General features: G+C 46.6%; 1 protein-coding gene across 1 annotated transcript in view; it reads right to left on the bottom strand.

Moving 5' to 3' along the window:
• LOC129695863 (solute carrier organic anion transporter family member 3A1-like) overlaps positions 1-16,191 on the bottom strand; it is a 302,938-nt gene that overhangs the window by 73,938 nt on the left and 212,809 nt on the right. The window contains exons 3-4 of the mRNA XM_055633268.1: positions 12,346-12,444; positions 5,985-6,254 (exon numbers count right to left, since the gene is read on the bottom strand). Of these exons, the coding sequence (XP_055489243.1) occupies positions 5,985-6,254; positions 12,346-12,444 (369 nt within the window). The remainder of the gene's footprint in view (positions 1-5,984; positions 6,255-12,345; positions 12,445-16,191) is intronic.

Genomic DNA, 16,191 nt, shown 5'->3' with positions numbered 1-16,191 from the left:
GTCGATGCCCAGGTTATCGAGTTTGGTGATCAGTTTTGATGGAATAATGGTGTTGAATGCTGAGCTGTAATCGATGAACAGCATTCTTACGTAAGTGTCTCTGTTGTCGAGGTGGGAGAGGGCGGAGTGAAGTGCCGTTGAGATGGCATCCTCCGTACTCCTGTTCTTGCGGTAGGCAAACTGATAGGGATCCAGTGTGGGGGGTAGGCAGCTTTTGAGGTGTGCCAGGACCAGCCTCTCGAAGCACTTGGTGATGATGGGGGTAAGTGCAACTGGGCGGAAGTCGTTGAGGCTTGCCGCAGTGGAGTGTTTTGGCACTGGCACGATGGAGGTGGCTTTAAGGCAAGTGGTGACAACTGCTTGGGCAAGTGACAGGTTGAAGATATCAGTCCAGACGTCTGTCAGCTGCGCAGCACAGGCCCTGAGCACGCGCCCGGGGATGCCGTCAGGGCCAGCAGCCTTATACTGCATCTGCCATGCATTTGCCCCACTCACCCAACCTATCCGTCACCTAGCAGCCTCCTAGCATCCTCCTCACAGCTAACACTGCCCTCCTGCTTCATGTTATCTGCAAACTTGGAGATGTTGCATTCAATTCCCTTGTCCAAATCATTAATATATATTGTAAATAGCTGGGGTCCCAGCACTGAGCCTTGCGGTACCCCGCTAGTCACTGCCTGCCATTGTGAAAAGGACCCGTTTACTACTACTCTTTGCTTAACACAGTCCAGTCCAGGAAAATTCAAAATGAATCAACGTCCTCGGCATTTTGCAGAATATTGAAAGATTTTTACAACCCTTTGTGAGAAAAGGCTTCCTGATTTCATTAACCTTTTGCTATTTTTAGGTTGATGCATCCAGTACATGTTCCTCTGCCAGAGGAGACCACTTCTCTACATCCACCCTTCTGAACCTCTATCATTTTCTACATCTTGAATACCTTAACCTCAAGACAGCAAAAACTCGGTTAATGCAAGCTATCCTGATCATTTAACCTAGTAAACTGCATCCAGTTATAATTAAATGCAGACTACAGTTACTTAGCATTTAATGTTGCAACCATCATAGGATGGCATTTGGTGTCTGAGAAATTTATTTCAACACAATGCATGAACAAACTTCCCTTTATTGAAACCTCCAGAGTACAATGATCTTGCACAGACAGGATTTGTCATCACTCAGATACAATCTCCTAACATCTAGGCTTTTTTACTGTAACTGTCAAAGACAAGACAGCTTCCAGTCAATAAAAATAAAAGTACCGACTTGTAACCGCCACTGAGGACCACACCCATTATGTCTTGAAACAGGCGTGGTTTTGTTTACACAATGGGTGTATAATTGGAATTATTTCAGACGTGGCATTACAATATAGTGCCATCTGGTAACAAGGCTTTATGGGTTTAAAGTGTAACTCGCTGATACTTAGATAGATTTAAAATGCAAGGATCAGCTCAGGAAGCACTCTGAATTGTTAGACCATGAGACGTGGCAAAAGCAACGTGCTGGATCATTTAATCAGTAATTGGGAAATTCCAATTCAAAATGACAGACAGATTACAGGAAAGGAAATGATTAAGAGTTGATTGATGTCTGTTTTAATTTCCCGTAAACAGCAGACTGTTAAAAGACTTAAATATATTTTAGCCAAATTACTCACAAGGAAATCAAGGAAACCAGCTGCAAACCGCTGGCAATATGTTATTCCATAGATTCAGGGCTGCATTCACAACAATGTACTCAGTGGCAATGTAAGAATAGTCAAGAGCAGATGCATATTTTCCTTTCTGTTTTGGCAGCATCAAGGGTGAAATAAAGCAGTGGTTTTATACTGATGGGACCTGCTTGTTACTGTACGTTTCATTGTGTGAGGTTTTCTCAGTTATTCCTTTAACCGGGCCTCTTGCTATATGCTGTGCTTTTTATCACCAAGCACATCTTATCCAGCTTTGAATTGCAGTCAAATGTTAGAAGCTGCCATTAAGATGTTTTAGCGAGTTATTGAGAGAAACTCACGATAATGAGACGAGGTCAAGGTGATTAGACGAAAGAGACCAAATGTGACTAATTTGGAAGGAGTCCTTTGAAGAAGTGGAATGTGGATATAGGGGAACAAGTAGATGTTAGAGTCATAGAGTGCTACAGTATGGAAGCAGGCCCTTTGGCCCAACTTGCCCACACCGGCCAACATGTCCCAGCTACAGTAGCCCCACCTGCCCACGTTTGGTCCATATCCCTCCAAACTCGTCCTATCCGTATACCTGTTTAACTATTTGTTAAATGTTGGGATAGTCCCAGCCTCAACTACATATGCTGGCAACTTATTCCATACTCTTTGTGTGAAAAAGGTACCTCGCAGATTCCTATTAAGTCTATTCCCCTTCACCTTAAACCTATGTCCTCTGGTCTTCGATTCACCTACTCTGGGCGAGAGACTCTACTCTGCTTGGATTTCAAGAAAGCATTTGATGAGATGCAAAATCAAGAGTTCTTCTGAAAGTTTAAGCTCATGATGTAGGAAGTACCATATTTGCAAGGATAGAAGATTGTCTGGCTCAAATATGTGTCGGCATAAATGTGTCTATTCCAGATTGGCAAGACATATCACACTGTGTGCCAGTGATCGGCATTGGGTCCTCAACTTAATGTAAATTATCCGGATGATGGTAAAAAAGGTACGGTTGCTAAATTTCTTGATAATATTGAGATAAGTAGGAAGATAAGCTGTGAAATGGATATTGTAATTGTAATTGTAATTGTAAATCTTTATTGTCATTTCCTGAGTATTCGCATACTCAGAGGAAACAAAAAAACGTTTCTCAACCAGTGTCCGTACGGTTTTCGTTACAAAATAAATAGCAATTAAAATTAAAATACAGTCATGAACAATTTAACCCTCTAATCACATTCAATAGCATTCAACAGCCATTCCGACCGGCAGCGGCACAACAGTGGCTCTGCTGCAGTGTGGGGGGTTTGTGCGCGATACTTGGCAGGGGGGAAAGTTCATTTAACAGTCTTATAGCCTGTGGGAAGAAGCTGAGGAGCATCCTGCTGGTTTTGCAGCTGATGCTCCTGTACCTCTTCCCAGATGGGAGGATGGTGAAAAAGTCATGTGATGGGTGGTAAGGGTCTTTGATGATGGAGATGGCTCTGTTGATGCATCTCTTCTTGTATATGTCCAGCAGGAAGGGTAGTGGAGCACCAATAATCCTGCTTGCGGTCCTCACTATCCTGTCCAGTTGGTGCCGTTCGTACGCCTTGCAGCTCCCGAACCAGGAAGTGATGCCGTATGTCAGTGTGCTCTCGACAGTCCCCCTGTAAAAAGTCCGTAGATGTGTGGTGGGGAGGCCTGCTTTCCGTAGTCTTCGGAGGGGGTGAAGTCGCTGCTGGGCTCTCTTGACCAGAGCTGTGGTGTTGGCCGTGGACGTCAGGTCATCAGACAGGTGTAGTCCCAAGAACTTCATGCTGCTGACCCTTTCCACATCAGCTCCGTCGATGTGCAGAGGTGCATGGTGATGTTTCCCTGCCCTCCTGAAGTCAACCACCATCTCCTTAGTTTTTCCCACGTTAAGAATGAGGTTGTGGGATTTGCACCAACCTGTGAGCAGCTCCACCTCCATCCTGTACGCCGATTCATCGTTGTCACTGATGAGACCCACTACTGTTGTGTCATCAGCGAACTTGCTGATGAAGTTGTTATTGAGTCTGGCAGTACAGTCGTGTGTCAGCAGACTAAACAGAAGGGGGCTTAGGACACAGCCTTGGGGTGAGCCAGTGCTCACGGCTATGGTTTTTGATGTCCTACTGCCCACCCCGACTGTCTGCTGCCGCTGCGACAGGAAGTTCAGGACCCAGCTACATGTGCCAGCATCAACCCCCAACAGCTCCAACTTCTCCACCAGCTGCTGCGAGATGATTGTGTTGAAAGCGGAGCTGAAGTCTATGAAGAGGATCCTGGCATAGGTGTTTTTCCGATCGAGATGTGACAACACGAGGTTCAGTGTTGTTGAGACTGCGTCCTCTGTGGATCGGTTGGCTCTGTAGGCGAACTGCAGTGGGTCTAGGTCGGCAGGTAGACTGTTTTTGATGTGCTGCATAACTAGTCGCTCAAAGCACTTCATTACAATGGGTGTAAGGGCCACTGGTCGAAAGTCGTTATGGCAGGCTGGGTTTGGTTTCTTCGGTACAGGGACGATGATGGCACTCTTAAGACAATTCGGCACTACTGCCTGGCTGAGTGAGATGTTAAAAATGTCTGTGAAGACATCCTTCAGTTGCTCGGCACAGTCGCTCGGCACAATCAGGAGGCTACAAATGGATACCAACAGGTTAAGTTGGTGGGCAAAAATTTGGCAATTTAGGTATGATGTCACAACCTTATTCCTTGGAGCACAGAAGGGTGTGGGATGATCTGATAAGAGTTGTATAAACACATGAGGGGAATAGATAGAGTGAATGCAGAGTCTCCTTCCCAGCATAGGAGAATAAAGACCTTGCAGGCATTGGTTTAAGGTGAGAGGGTAAAGTTTTCTTTAAAAACTGGCAACTTTTTCACACAGAGCGTTTATACATAGAACAACCTGCAGATGCAATAACAACATTTAAAATACATTTGGATGGGTATATTTACAGGGAAGGTTTGCAGAGACATGGGTCAAACCCAGGTAAAAGGGACTAGTTTATGTGGGGCATCTTGGTCGACATGGGTGAGTTGGGCTAAAAGGCTTGTTATTGTGCAATATAACTATGAATCCAAAGTCTCTATGGGTCTGAAGTCACATTGGCGGAGCAATGGCCCAGTGCCGTGTTGGTGCCCCTAAACCAGGCCCACTCTTGTTTCACTCCAGCACACCTGTTGATATCTACCCTCATCACAAACACAGTGGCTATTTTTTGCCAAGCCTCTTCAGTGGTTCAAGGGACATCCTTTTCCCAATGTCATAACTACTGATCACTTTGTAATGGATCGTTACTGGCACTTTCCTTTGCAAGCTTCGTTTCGCTCGGCCAGTACCATCAACTGCAACAACACATAATCTCAGTGTACCAGGCTCATTTTCCTAACCAACACATGAGACTAACATGGTCACAAGAGAGAGTGACACTTGACATGGTTAAGGGCCTCTCCCACGAGCATGCGATTTCCATGCGACAAGCGCGACCTAACGTGGTCGCTTGAGCCATACGGCCTCGAGGGGCCAGTCCCACTTCGATCGCCGGAGCCATATGGAGTTGTGCGGAGCTGGTCCCGACATCGCGCGGGGCTCCGACAAACTGACCGTGTTCATAAATTCCGCGCGGCAACGGCCTGCCGGCCCGCAGCCACCTCAACGGCGTATGCACCGCCTCAACGGGCGTATGCAGCGTCTCGACGCCGTACGCAGCGTCTTGACGCCGTACGTCACGCGCGAACTTCCCATGGACTTCGCTCGAACTTCACGTGACTCACTCGATCTCCGCGCGGCCCCCGCTTCCGGTTTGGTCGCGCTCACCGCATGCAGGCACATGCTGGTGGGACCGGCCCTGTACGGGGATCACTCGACCTCCACGCGACCCCCGCGCTGCCCCCACTTCCGGTTTGGTCGCGCTCGCCGCATGCAGGTCGCATGCTCGTGGGACAGGCCCTTTACCTACCACTGTCAAATTGGGTGAGCAGAGATGGGATTTCTCTGTGTAGGAAAGAACTGCAGATGCTGGTTTAAACTGAAGATAAGACACCAAAAGCTGGAGTAACAGCTGCTCAGGCAGCATCTCTGGAGAAAAGCAAAAGGTGACGTTTCAGGTCGAGACACAGATTTTGTTCAAATTATTAACTTCCAATATACCTGCAATTCAATTGATATTTGTCACCAAAATAATTAAATTAAGCATCAAGTAGTTATTTTTAATTAACTCCTGGTATTGTTCATGTAATAGTCCAGCACATAAACCTGCCCTTGTATGAAACCGCTTCTTTAGCCGAAGACAACGTGTTCGCTTACCTTTCAGGTATTCTCCACATGTGGCTTCACTTTTTTTATCGTCTGTATTTTTATTGGCGTCAGCCGCAAGCTTCTGCTGGTCCTTGTGGCCTTTGCGTGGGAGCATTGGTTGCTGGGAGCCCTTGCTCAATGAGTCATGTTTTTTAGGCATGGCCTGAGGAAATCCAAACATAAACAGAGACGAGAAGAACAGGAGCCCAGCACAAAGCAGGAAGCCAGCCCACCAAGCACCAATCCATCGGGGATCATCGGGGGTGATGTCCAATTTATCTGAAAGACAAGCAATAATGGGTTTACGTTCCAGAGAGCATTCAAGAGTCGAGTCAAGAGTATTTAATTGTCAGGAAGGAACTGCAGATGCTGGTTTAAAATGAAGATAGACGCAAAATGGTGGAGTAAAGCCCGTGTCCCACTTGGGCAACCTCCACCGCGACCTCAAGCGACTAAAAAAAAAATCAAGGTCGCGGTGGCCTACGAACACCTACAACCTTCCTCAACTATGTGTACGACCTCCTATGACTATGTTGAAGACCTCCCTTGACTATGAAGAAGACCACCTTCGACTATGTTGAAGACTGGCTTTGACCATGGACGTTTTACTCAAGGATGGCCTCTGGCAAATGGTTCCATGAATGAGCACGACCCCCTTCCACCTCAGAGGACCACACCGAACACCAACAACGACCAGTGACGAGTGGCTACAGCTCAAATGATCACCTGATAAAATTATGTCATGGCTGCATTTTTTTTCTCATTAAAAAATGCCTCCCAGGTTTTTTTTTTTAAATCATTCTGAACCATGCAAGCAATGAAGGAAGTAGTTTGTAGGGCTAGTAAAAATACAACTAGCTGCTGTTTGCAGTAGCCCTTTTGCTTCAGCAGCCTTTTAAGAAAGTCAGAAGGGGAAGAGCAAGGGTGAAGAGGAAGCACAAGAAGAGATCTCAATGGGTGAATGGAGATGATGTGATGGACTGTCCCAGTACATCTGATGACTGGAAGAGAGTGGTGCTGGGCTTTGACAAAAGATGAAACTATAAGCACACATGTGGGGCAGTGGATGGCAAGCATGCCATTCTTGTCCCTGTCCCTGTACCCCTCATTTTCCTTTTCGTACAGGATGGCATTCTGCTGGAACCATTCCTCAAGGTCCCCCTCCTGCTGCCTGGTGAAGGTGTAGGGCATAACCTTCCTCCAGCCCTCCATCACCACCAATGGGGCATCCGCCTCTGCCCAGGACAAGAAGGCTCTGCAGAGAGTAGTGCGTTCGGCCGAACGCACTATGGGAACTTCACTCGCCCCCCCTGCAGGAACTATACAATAGGAGGTGCAACTCCAGAGCAAATAAAATCATGGGAGACCCCTTCCACCCCTGCAACGGACTGTTCCAGCTGCTACGGTCAGGCAAACGCCTCCGTTGCCATGCGGTGAGAACGGAGAGGTTGAGAAGGAGTTTCTTCCCAGAGGCCATTCGGACTGTAAACGCCTATCTCACCAGGGACTAACTCTACTGAACGTTTTTCCTTCCTTTATTTATTATGTAAAAGAATATGTGTGTTATGATTGTGTTTATAGTTTGTTTGGTTGTTTTGTTGTTTGTCTTTTGCACAAAAGTCCGCGAGCATTGCCACTTTCATTTCAATGCACATCTCGTATGTGTATGTGACAAATTGACTTGACTTGACACAGGAGAAAGGGCTGCTTTGCTGCCTTCAAATGAGGCAGTGAAGGATGGGGTGGTGGTGGGGACAAATACTATCTCCCTGGTCTCCTCCTCCAGTGGTCTCTCATGCAGGGCTACCTCCTCCTGCACTATCACCTCCTGTGGCATCACCTCCTGCCACTCCTCCTCCTAGGTGGGCAACACCTGCATGGCAGGTTTTTTTTAGGGTTGTGCCCTCCTTTGTGCTGCTGCCTTTTTGGTGCCATCTCTAAAACACATGTCTCCTCTCCAGAAAACTCTCCAGCTATGAATGAACATGCCTTGGAGTGACATAGATCACGTGCTGCTGTTTAAATTACCTTTTTAATCTACTCACCCCGGAGCTATTACCTTTGACCACTTTCGACTACCTACGACTAGCATCACGATCTACTACGACCGGCTTCGACTAGACATATGACTAAAAAAAGTATTGATTTTTTCCCACGGCGACCTATTTTTAGTCGCGGTCAATTTTTAACATCTTGACAAATATGCCACGACCTAGCTGAAGCCTCGACTACGCAGAGACCACTCTCGACCATGAGGGAGAGTGACGAAGACCTCCTACAACCTCGTGGCGACCTTGCCGCGACTATGGGTCGCGGGCAAACTCACCAGAGGTTGCGGTGGAGGTCGCCCAAGTGAGACAGGGGCTCAACTCAGCTGGACAGACTCTCCTTTCCCTTTCCCCTGACTAATCTAAAGAAGGGCCTCGACCCAAAACATCACCCATTCCCTTCTTTCCAGAGATGCTGCCTGTCCCACTGAGTTACTTCAGCATTTTATGTCTATCTTCTGTATTTAAATGTCATATGTACCAAAAACAGAACAATAACATTCTTACTTGCAGCAGCATAACAGGTCGGTAAACACAGTACTCACGGATGATATAATAAGCCAAAAAATGTTCAATTTATTAAGTAAATAAAATATGCCAAAAACTCAAAGTTCTTAATTCAACCAAGACAGTTTATAATTTGTAGTTTAGTCGGTGTTTGTAGCGTTCAAGAGCCTGGTGGTTGGTGGGAGGAAGCTTTTCCTGCACCTGGAGGTCACAGTTTGCAGTCTCCTATACCTACCTGCTGGCAGGAGTGAAATAAGAGCATGACCTCCATCGCAAGGTGTGGGTCCTTGATAATGCCTTTTTGAGGCAGCACCTCCTACAGATCCCTTAGATGGTGATGTGGTGGTACCTGTGATGGGATGGCTGGTAGTGCACACCCCACCAAATAAACATTATTTAAGAACATTGCTTCTTCTTCTTGCATATGGCGTGCACAGCCTAAAGTTGTAGATCAAGGGTAGACATCCAGGCCAGGGCAGCATCAGTTACTGGGTGGATGGGCTTTGATGCCCCCAGGGAAAAGCCTCAGTGGGCAGTCCTTCACGATGTGTGGGATGGTCTGGTCTGGATGTCCGCAGTTACAAGCAGGGCTGTCTGTCATCCCCCACTTATGCAGGTGATGGGCTGTTCTTGCATGGAGGGTGTGGGTTCTGTTCAGGGTTAGCCATTGCTTGCGATGGAGGTCAAAACCCGGTGGTTTCACTGTGGGGTCTGTGATGACCTCTCCGTTGTTGGTGTTGGCATCTTTCCAGGCTCCGCGCCACTCAGTCTTGGAGTCAAAATCTTCCAGGGACTTAACCGAAGACCAGAAGGGTTTGCGGGACTTCAGGCGCATGTTGGGCAGATTGTTCAAGTCAGCATGGATGGGAAGGTCATGGTTAGGCTCGATGGTGCACCAATCGTTCAACATCCTCTCCCTTCTGCGTATGCTGGGAGGGGCGATGCAATATGAGAGAGGACAGGGAAACACTGCAAAGGTGTTGACTTAAGAATCCCTGTGATGGCCCGCATTGCAGAGTTAGGGACAGTGTCAACTTGTTTGGTGTGGCAGCAAAACTCGGCTGTTGAGTAGACGAGGGCTAAGCTTGTGGTACGGAGGGTGTGCGCATTGGATCCCCAGCTGCTGCCTGCAAGTTTCCTGATGATGTTGACCCTTGCTTTCAGTTTATCAGCCACCCTCTTCAGGTGTTCACGATAGGTGAGGGTGCGATCCAGGGTGACTCCGAGGTACTTGGGGAATTCTTCATTCTTCACTGGCTTACCACAAAAGGACACTCGGAGCTTTGCACTGGCGAGCCGATTGCTGAGGTGGAAGGCAGTGACAGTTGTCTTAGATGGGTTAGGGCGAAGTCGCCAGAAGGTGAAATACTCCTCCATCCCCTTCAAGTCCTGGGCTAGCACTCTGCTGATATCGTCAAGGGCAGTTCCCTGGTAGGCAAGGGCAAGGTCATCTGCATATGCAAACTTCCTGGACGAGATAGTTGGCATGTCACTCACATAAATGTTGAAGAGTAGGGGAGCTAGGACAGAGCCCTGGGGGAGACCATCTTTCAGGGTCCTGGCAGAGATGGTCTGGTTCCCAAGCAAGACCCCAAATCTACAGTTGCTGATGATGGATGAGAGGGCACGCATGGTGGTTTGGCACATCATCATTCTGGAAGCTTTCAGCAACAGACCATGTCTCCACACGGTGTCATAAGCTAATGACAGATCGATGGGAGCAACGCCAGGGCATGTTGGAATACCAGCCTCGATATTGGTAATGAGGGCAAGGCTTGATCTGCGCAGCTTCTACCAGGTCTACCAGGTTTACCAATATCCTGGCAAACAAGAGGCTCTCAAACAGCTTGTAGGATGTGCACAAGAGGGAGATGGGTCAGTAACTAGAGAACATTGCTCATATTGGTATAATGGGCAAAGCCATCTCCCTTGTAAGCTTTCATTAAAAGGAAAGGAAAACACCAAGGCGAGAAATTCTATGGCATCATAAAACCGACAATTTAATTGTCATTGTCAGTGTACAGTACAGAGACAACGAAATGCCGGAAATTGCATCTCCTTAGCTGAAATAGTGATGATGCAATTTCGCCGAGGTACGTTGTTTAGTAGAGTGACATCGTTTATGCAATTGATGGTGCTATATTAGTGAGGAGTCCTTGTGAAATATGGCATATCTGATGCGTTGGCCAAAGTCAGAGGAAGAACAGAGAGGTCATCGTTGATCCGACTCAGGCCCAGGATCTGTGGCAGGGGGTGATCGAGGGGTGTTGTGCGCAACATAAGCTAAATGGCCAAAATGTTAATAGGGAGACAATAGGGGCACCAGTCAAGTTGGTGGTTGGGTAGATGGGTCAGGGATTGGAATCACCAGGGGGGGCCCTCAGGGTTGGGAACATGAGGAAGGCTGAACAGTGACTGAGCCTTTCAGAAGACCAGTTGGGACCTGAACATCAGTAGGGCAGGGGAATTTGGTGGGGGATTCATAGCTTCAAGGCCAATTGGTCTTGGGTTTTCAGTGGGTGAGTGTGTTCAGGGCTTTGAGAATGATCAGATAAATTAGGCTTGCATTTCAATGCAGGCATGATTAGATCAGCTTGCACTGGGAGCATCTACAGATGGGTCCTTCCCTTGGCAACAATGTCTTCACATAAGTTCTACATAAGTCATCTTTTTAAATTGCAATAACATTCAAAATTACAGATTTCACACACCAGTAATTTGCCTGATGTGCAATCCTGTATTGTTGCTGTCTTCCTCAATTCTTTTAGTCTCTCCCACTTCCTTTCTGTCGTTGTCAGATTTACCTCACCTATGACCCTCTCTAATCATGAACGCTGTGGGTTCATTCATTAGCTCTGCTCCAGAGACTTGGACATGTCATTCAGGTTTAAGTAGGCATTGGCAGATAGATCTAATGCAGGCCATTGGGATCAGCCTTAAATAGACATCATGGCTGTCATCAAACAGTTAGGTTGAGAGAGACAGTTTCTGTGATTCTATTATACTCAGATTCTATCAAAAACTAGTGCATTACTGAGCGAGTACTCCACTGATGAAAGTGTCACTTTGCAGATGTTAAACCTGCCTGTATTCTCATTTTCCCAAAAAGGAGCAACGGAGTTTCTCTGGTGCTCTGGTCAATATTTATCCCTGAACTAGAATCACGGAAGCAGAATATTTGGTTGTTTATCACTCTGCTGTTTGTTGAACCTCACTATTCAGATGCATCACTCACATTACAACAGTAACCACATTCAATAAATAATTAAGATGCTGTAAAGTATTTTGTCACATCTTGAGGTGATTTTGGACAATATAAATCAAAGTCCTTTCATTTTCTATCCAACTGTAAGCCTCACTGGGTCTTGTTACTGCATCACACGAAATTATGATCTTCCCTGAAAACTCCACTAAAACTACTCTTGAACTAGTGCTGCTTAAGAATTCATTAGTTTAATGAACTTGATTTGTTTCTTCATTTCCTTGGGAGTTTGTTATTTCATAGATCTCATGCTCGTCTTACGTTCCCAGATTCCAAGATTAGATTATCTCAAAATAATTCATACAAGGGAAATCGTGTTATTGCCATGATGGCATTTTGCCTCAGGTGGAGCATCGATTTAGCAGATTGAGGAAGAAAACGTGCCTTCACTTCATGCATTGACATGGAAGAGGATCTCCTGACACTCAGGTCCTAAACATTTTTTTTCTAATGCTTTTAATGCCAGCACAAAATTTGCTGACTGGAATGATTTACTGTTACAATGTGATTCATAATCTTAATTTCCTCGTCCTTCTAAATATAATATACTGACCTGTGTCAATGAAGATCGCATCCACATAGATTGTTGTAAACAAGGAACCGAGCATAAAGCCAAATGCAGGTCCAAACAGCATGGTGGTAAATAAGACTCCTGTTCAAAGAGAAAAAAAAATTAAGTGTCATTGTGGAATTAAACACTTAAATTCCTTTCACAATCATCGTGGATTTGGAGGGAATTCATAAACAGTCAAAATTAAATATTTATTTTCTCTCCCAACTCCATCTAAACTACTGGAATTATGAAGAAAAAGTAAATGCACTCAAAGTTTTTATCAACATTAATTTAAATCCTTGGTGTTTTGCTTTTTTCAAAATTGTTTTACAAATTATAGCAACACGCCTTTGTAAAGACAGAGACAGAGGAAAGACAATATTTCCAAAAATATATATGCCTATGCTAAATTGAACATATAGGAATGACTGAAGAAATAGCCCATAACCAGTATATCTGAAGATCACGTGGGTAAATAAACAAACTATGATGAGGTGTCCACAACATGAACTTCTGTTATTTTTTTAATTGAGTCAATTGAACCAATGTCTATTTTACTTCGGAGTCACGTGAGTGATTCCGTGAAGAACCCGTTCAGCACGCATGCGCGGCATTACGTCCAGCAGAGCAACAGCGGCAGCTTGGGCTCTCCCGCTATGGAGGTGAAAGAACGGGCCGTCAGGTAAGCTGACGTCGGTTTCCTTCACAGGGAGCCTTCTGCTGTCCGGCAGAGAAGAAAGACTCTGCAACAAACCTGTCCACCGCTCGACTCCACGGAGGAGCTCGACTCCACGGAGGAGCGTTTCCATCGCGGGGGCAGCAACGGAACAGACCTGTCCCCCGCTCGACTCAACGGAGGAGCGTTCCATCTGGAGGGGGGCAGCAACAAGGCGGTAGGACCGCTTACCCGGCGCTCCGCTATCCCGACACCGCGCCGAGCCCAGCCCCGCTAGCGCCTAAGCAGCGGGCTGGAAGTAACGCCATGGAGGCGTCCGGCCGGTGGCTCCGACTTATCGGACGGGACGTCTTTCCACCCGCCCGGGAGGAAAGACAGCCGCCTGCACAGACCTGCCCCCGCTCGACTCCACGGAGGAGCGTTTCATCTCGCGGGGGCAGCAACAAGGCGGTAGGACCGCTTACCGGGCGGTCCGCTACCCCGACACCGTGACCGAGCCCAGCCCCGCTAGCGCCTGAGCAGCGGGCTGGATGTAAAAGCCAAGGAAGAGGCTTTCCGGCCGGTGGCTCCGACTTATCGGACGGGGACGTCTCTCCACCCAGGCGGGGGAGAGACAGCCGCCTGAGCCGCATGGAGCGGCTCTTGGAGCAGGAGCTCCAGCGAGGTGCACCCCAGGAGGGGCGCTCTCGCAGAGGGGGTCAGGCACTCCCTCCACAGTGCCTTGTGCACTGTCCATTGCTTCCTCCTTTCCAGAGGATAGCTTTGGTGACCAGGACTGGGCTGGTCAAGAACAGGGGCAATGGCTGAAGATCTCGGGAGTATGCAAGGGGTGCAGGAACAGGAAGAGCTGCTAGGTGTGGTGGACAGCTACGTGGAAACCCCATGTGCAGGAGGCGTTAAAAGCCTGACGACAGCCATCACACCGTTTCTCCTCGTTCCATGGACAAATACGGAGATGACCACAACCTTCGTAAACAAGTCATAAGACCCCAGCCACTGAGCCAAACCCACTACTCTGTGGCAAAAACCTCACAAAGCATATGAAGGACATGCAAGAGGTTTTACAAAACTTTTGGCTCATGAGGGCAGGGCCGGGACGAGTAACCAAAAACAGTCATTCCTACGCAGCAGCACCCAATCGCATCCATCAGTCAACGTCTATCATATCGGACTGATGAAAGCTCGGGGTCCGCATCTATCACCGAAAGTCTTATTTAGACCAGGGCCCAGAGTGGACCCAATGGAAAATATGCCACCCCCCAACGTCACCGCCACGTCAGACGACGTGCAACACTCGTTGGACCGGCAGGAAACAGAAGAATACCCATAACCATGGAGGTAGGTGGGTCTGGTTCCTACCAGTATATAGAGCATACCAACACATGGGAGCCTATCACGAGTGATCAGTATATACTCAATGGCATTAGTGAATACAATTCATACAAGAAAAATTGCCACCAGGGCAACATTCACCCCAGAGGGTATTTTTCCTCTCTCCGTTAAAGAAACAAGAGGGACAAGCTGAACTGGTGAAACTAATTACAAAGGGTGTCATGGGGAAACTTGAACCCTTGCAATTCATATCAAATATATTCACTAAACCCTAAAAAGATGGTGGATGTCCCATCATCATTGGCTTAACTTCACTAAATATGTTTGTTAAGTATATACATTTCAAAATGGAACCGGTTGTTACTGCCAAACAACTAAATTCCAAAGGATACTTCATGGCAAGCATTCATCTTAAAGATGTTTACCATTTAGTACCATTCACAAGGATCATCGCAGATACCTGAAATTTAACTGGATGGGGCAGCTATAGCAGTTTAAAGCGTTACCCAATGGGCTCACATCAGCCCAAGAGTGTCACCCAGCCACTAAAACCAGCTCTGGCAATATTCAGAAGACAAAAACATATTGTCATGGCATATCTTGATGATATCCTAAATGGTAGGCAAGACCATGAATTTGACTATGTTAGCTGTTCAGCTATCAAACAGTTATTCGAAACCCTGGGGTTGTCTTACATCCAGCTAAATCTAAGTTGAAGCCATCCACTATCATGGACTGCTTGGGCTTCACAATTAATTCAGTCTACGTGACTGTAACATTGCCAAGAGACAAAATAGTTGAATTGGCACAATCGTACAACAATTTAATGGTCAACAAACTACCAACTACTCGACAAGTAACAGAGTAATGGTAGCAGCATTTCCAGCTACATAATTTGGACCTTTGTACCAAAAACGACATACAGGTCATTATGGTCGTTTCATGAAGTTACCCACTGAAGTAATATCAGAACTACAGTGGATGGGCAAAAAACGTTTGACATAGGTTCAGCCTATTATCATCACTAACCCTACGTCAGTTATTCAAACATATGCCAGTGCTCAAGACTGGGGAGCACCTAATTCTATATCCAGCACAAGTAGTAGATGGACTAACCAGAATCATCGTTACCACTTACACTGGGCATTAATTATCTAGAGATGTTTGGGTGACTTTTTATGGTTTAAAAGCATATGCATAAATATGCATCACTTGCATGTACGGTTATAAATAGATAATACTACGGTGGTGGCCTACATTAACCATATGGGCGGCATAAAATCGGTATCATGCGACAAGTTGGTCAATACAATTTGGCAATGGTGTGTCCAAAGACATATTTGGCTATCAGTAACTTACCTACCAGGTAAGCTAAATACAGTGGCAGACACCAGATCACGTAAATTTAATGACAACATCGAATGGATGTTAAAACCCCAAAAATATATATTTTTCACAAAAGTTATCAAGCAATATGGCACGCTAGATATCGATTTATTTGCATCTAGACTAAATCACCAGGTACCTATGTATGTCGCTTGGGAACCAGACCCTGAGGCAGCAGCGGTAGATGCGTTCGCGCTGGATTGGGGAAATTGTTCTTCTATTCATTTCCTCCCTTCTGCCTCATCAGTCGGGGGCTACGCACAGTACAAATGGACTCTGCTTCAGGTATTTTGATAGTACCCGACTGGCCTACACAGCCATGGTTCCCAATACTCCATGACATGGTTGTTGGAACTCCGATGGTATTCCCCAGTGACCCAGAGTTATTAACACCCAGTGTTGGGCACAAGCCACCCGTGCCATGAGAAAATCAAACTCCTGGGTTGCAGATG

Source organism: Leucoraja erinacea, chromosome 3 (genome assembly GCF_028641065.1).
Source record: "Leucoraja erinacea ecotype New England chromosome 3, Leri_hhj_1, whole genome shotgun sequence".
Classification (NCBI taxonomy): Eukaryota; Metazoa; Chordata; class Chondrichthyes; order Rajiformes; family Rajidae; genus Leucoraja; species Leucoraja erinaceus.
The sequence above is the reverse complement of the archived record's forward strand: the minus strand, read 5'-3'. Positions and strand labels throughout refer to the sequence as shown.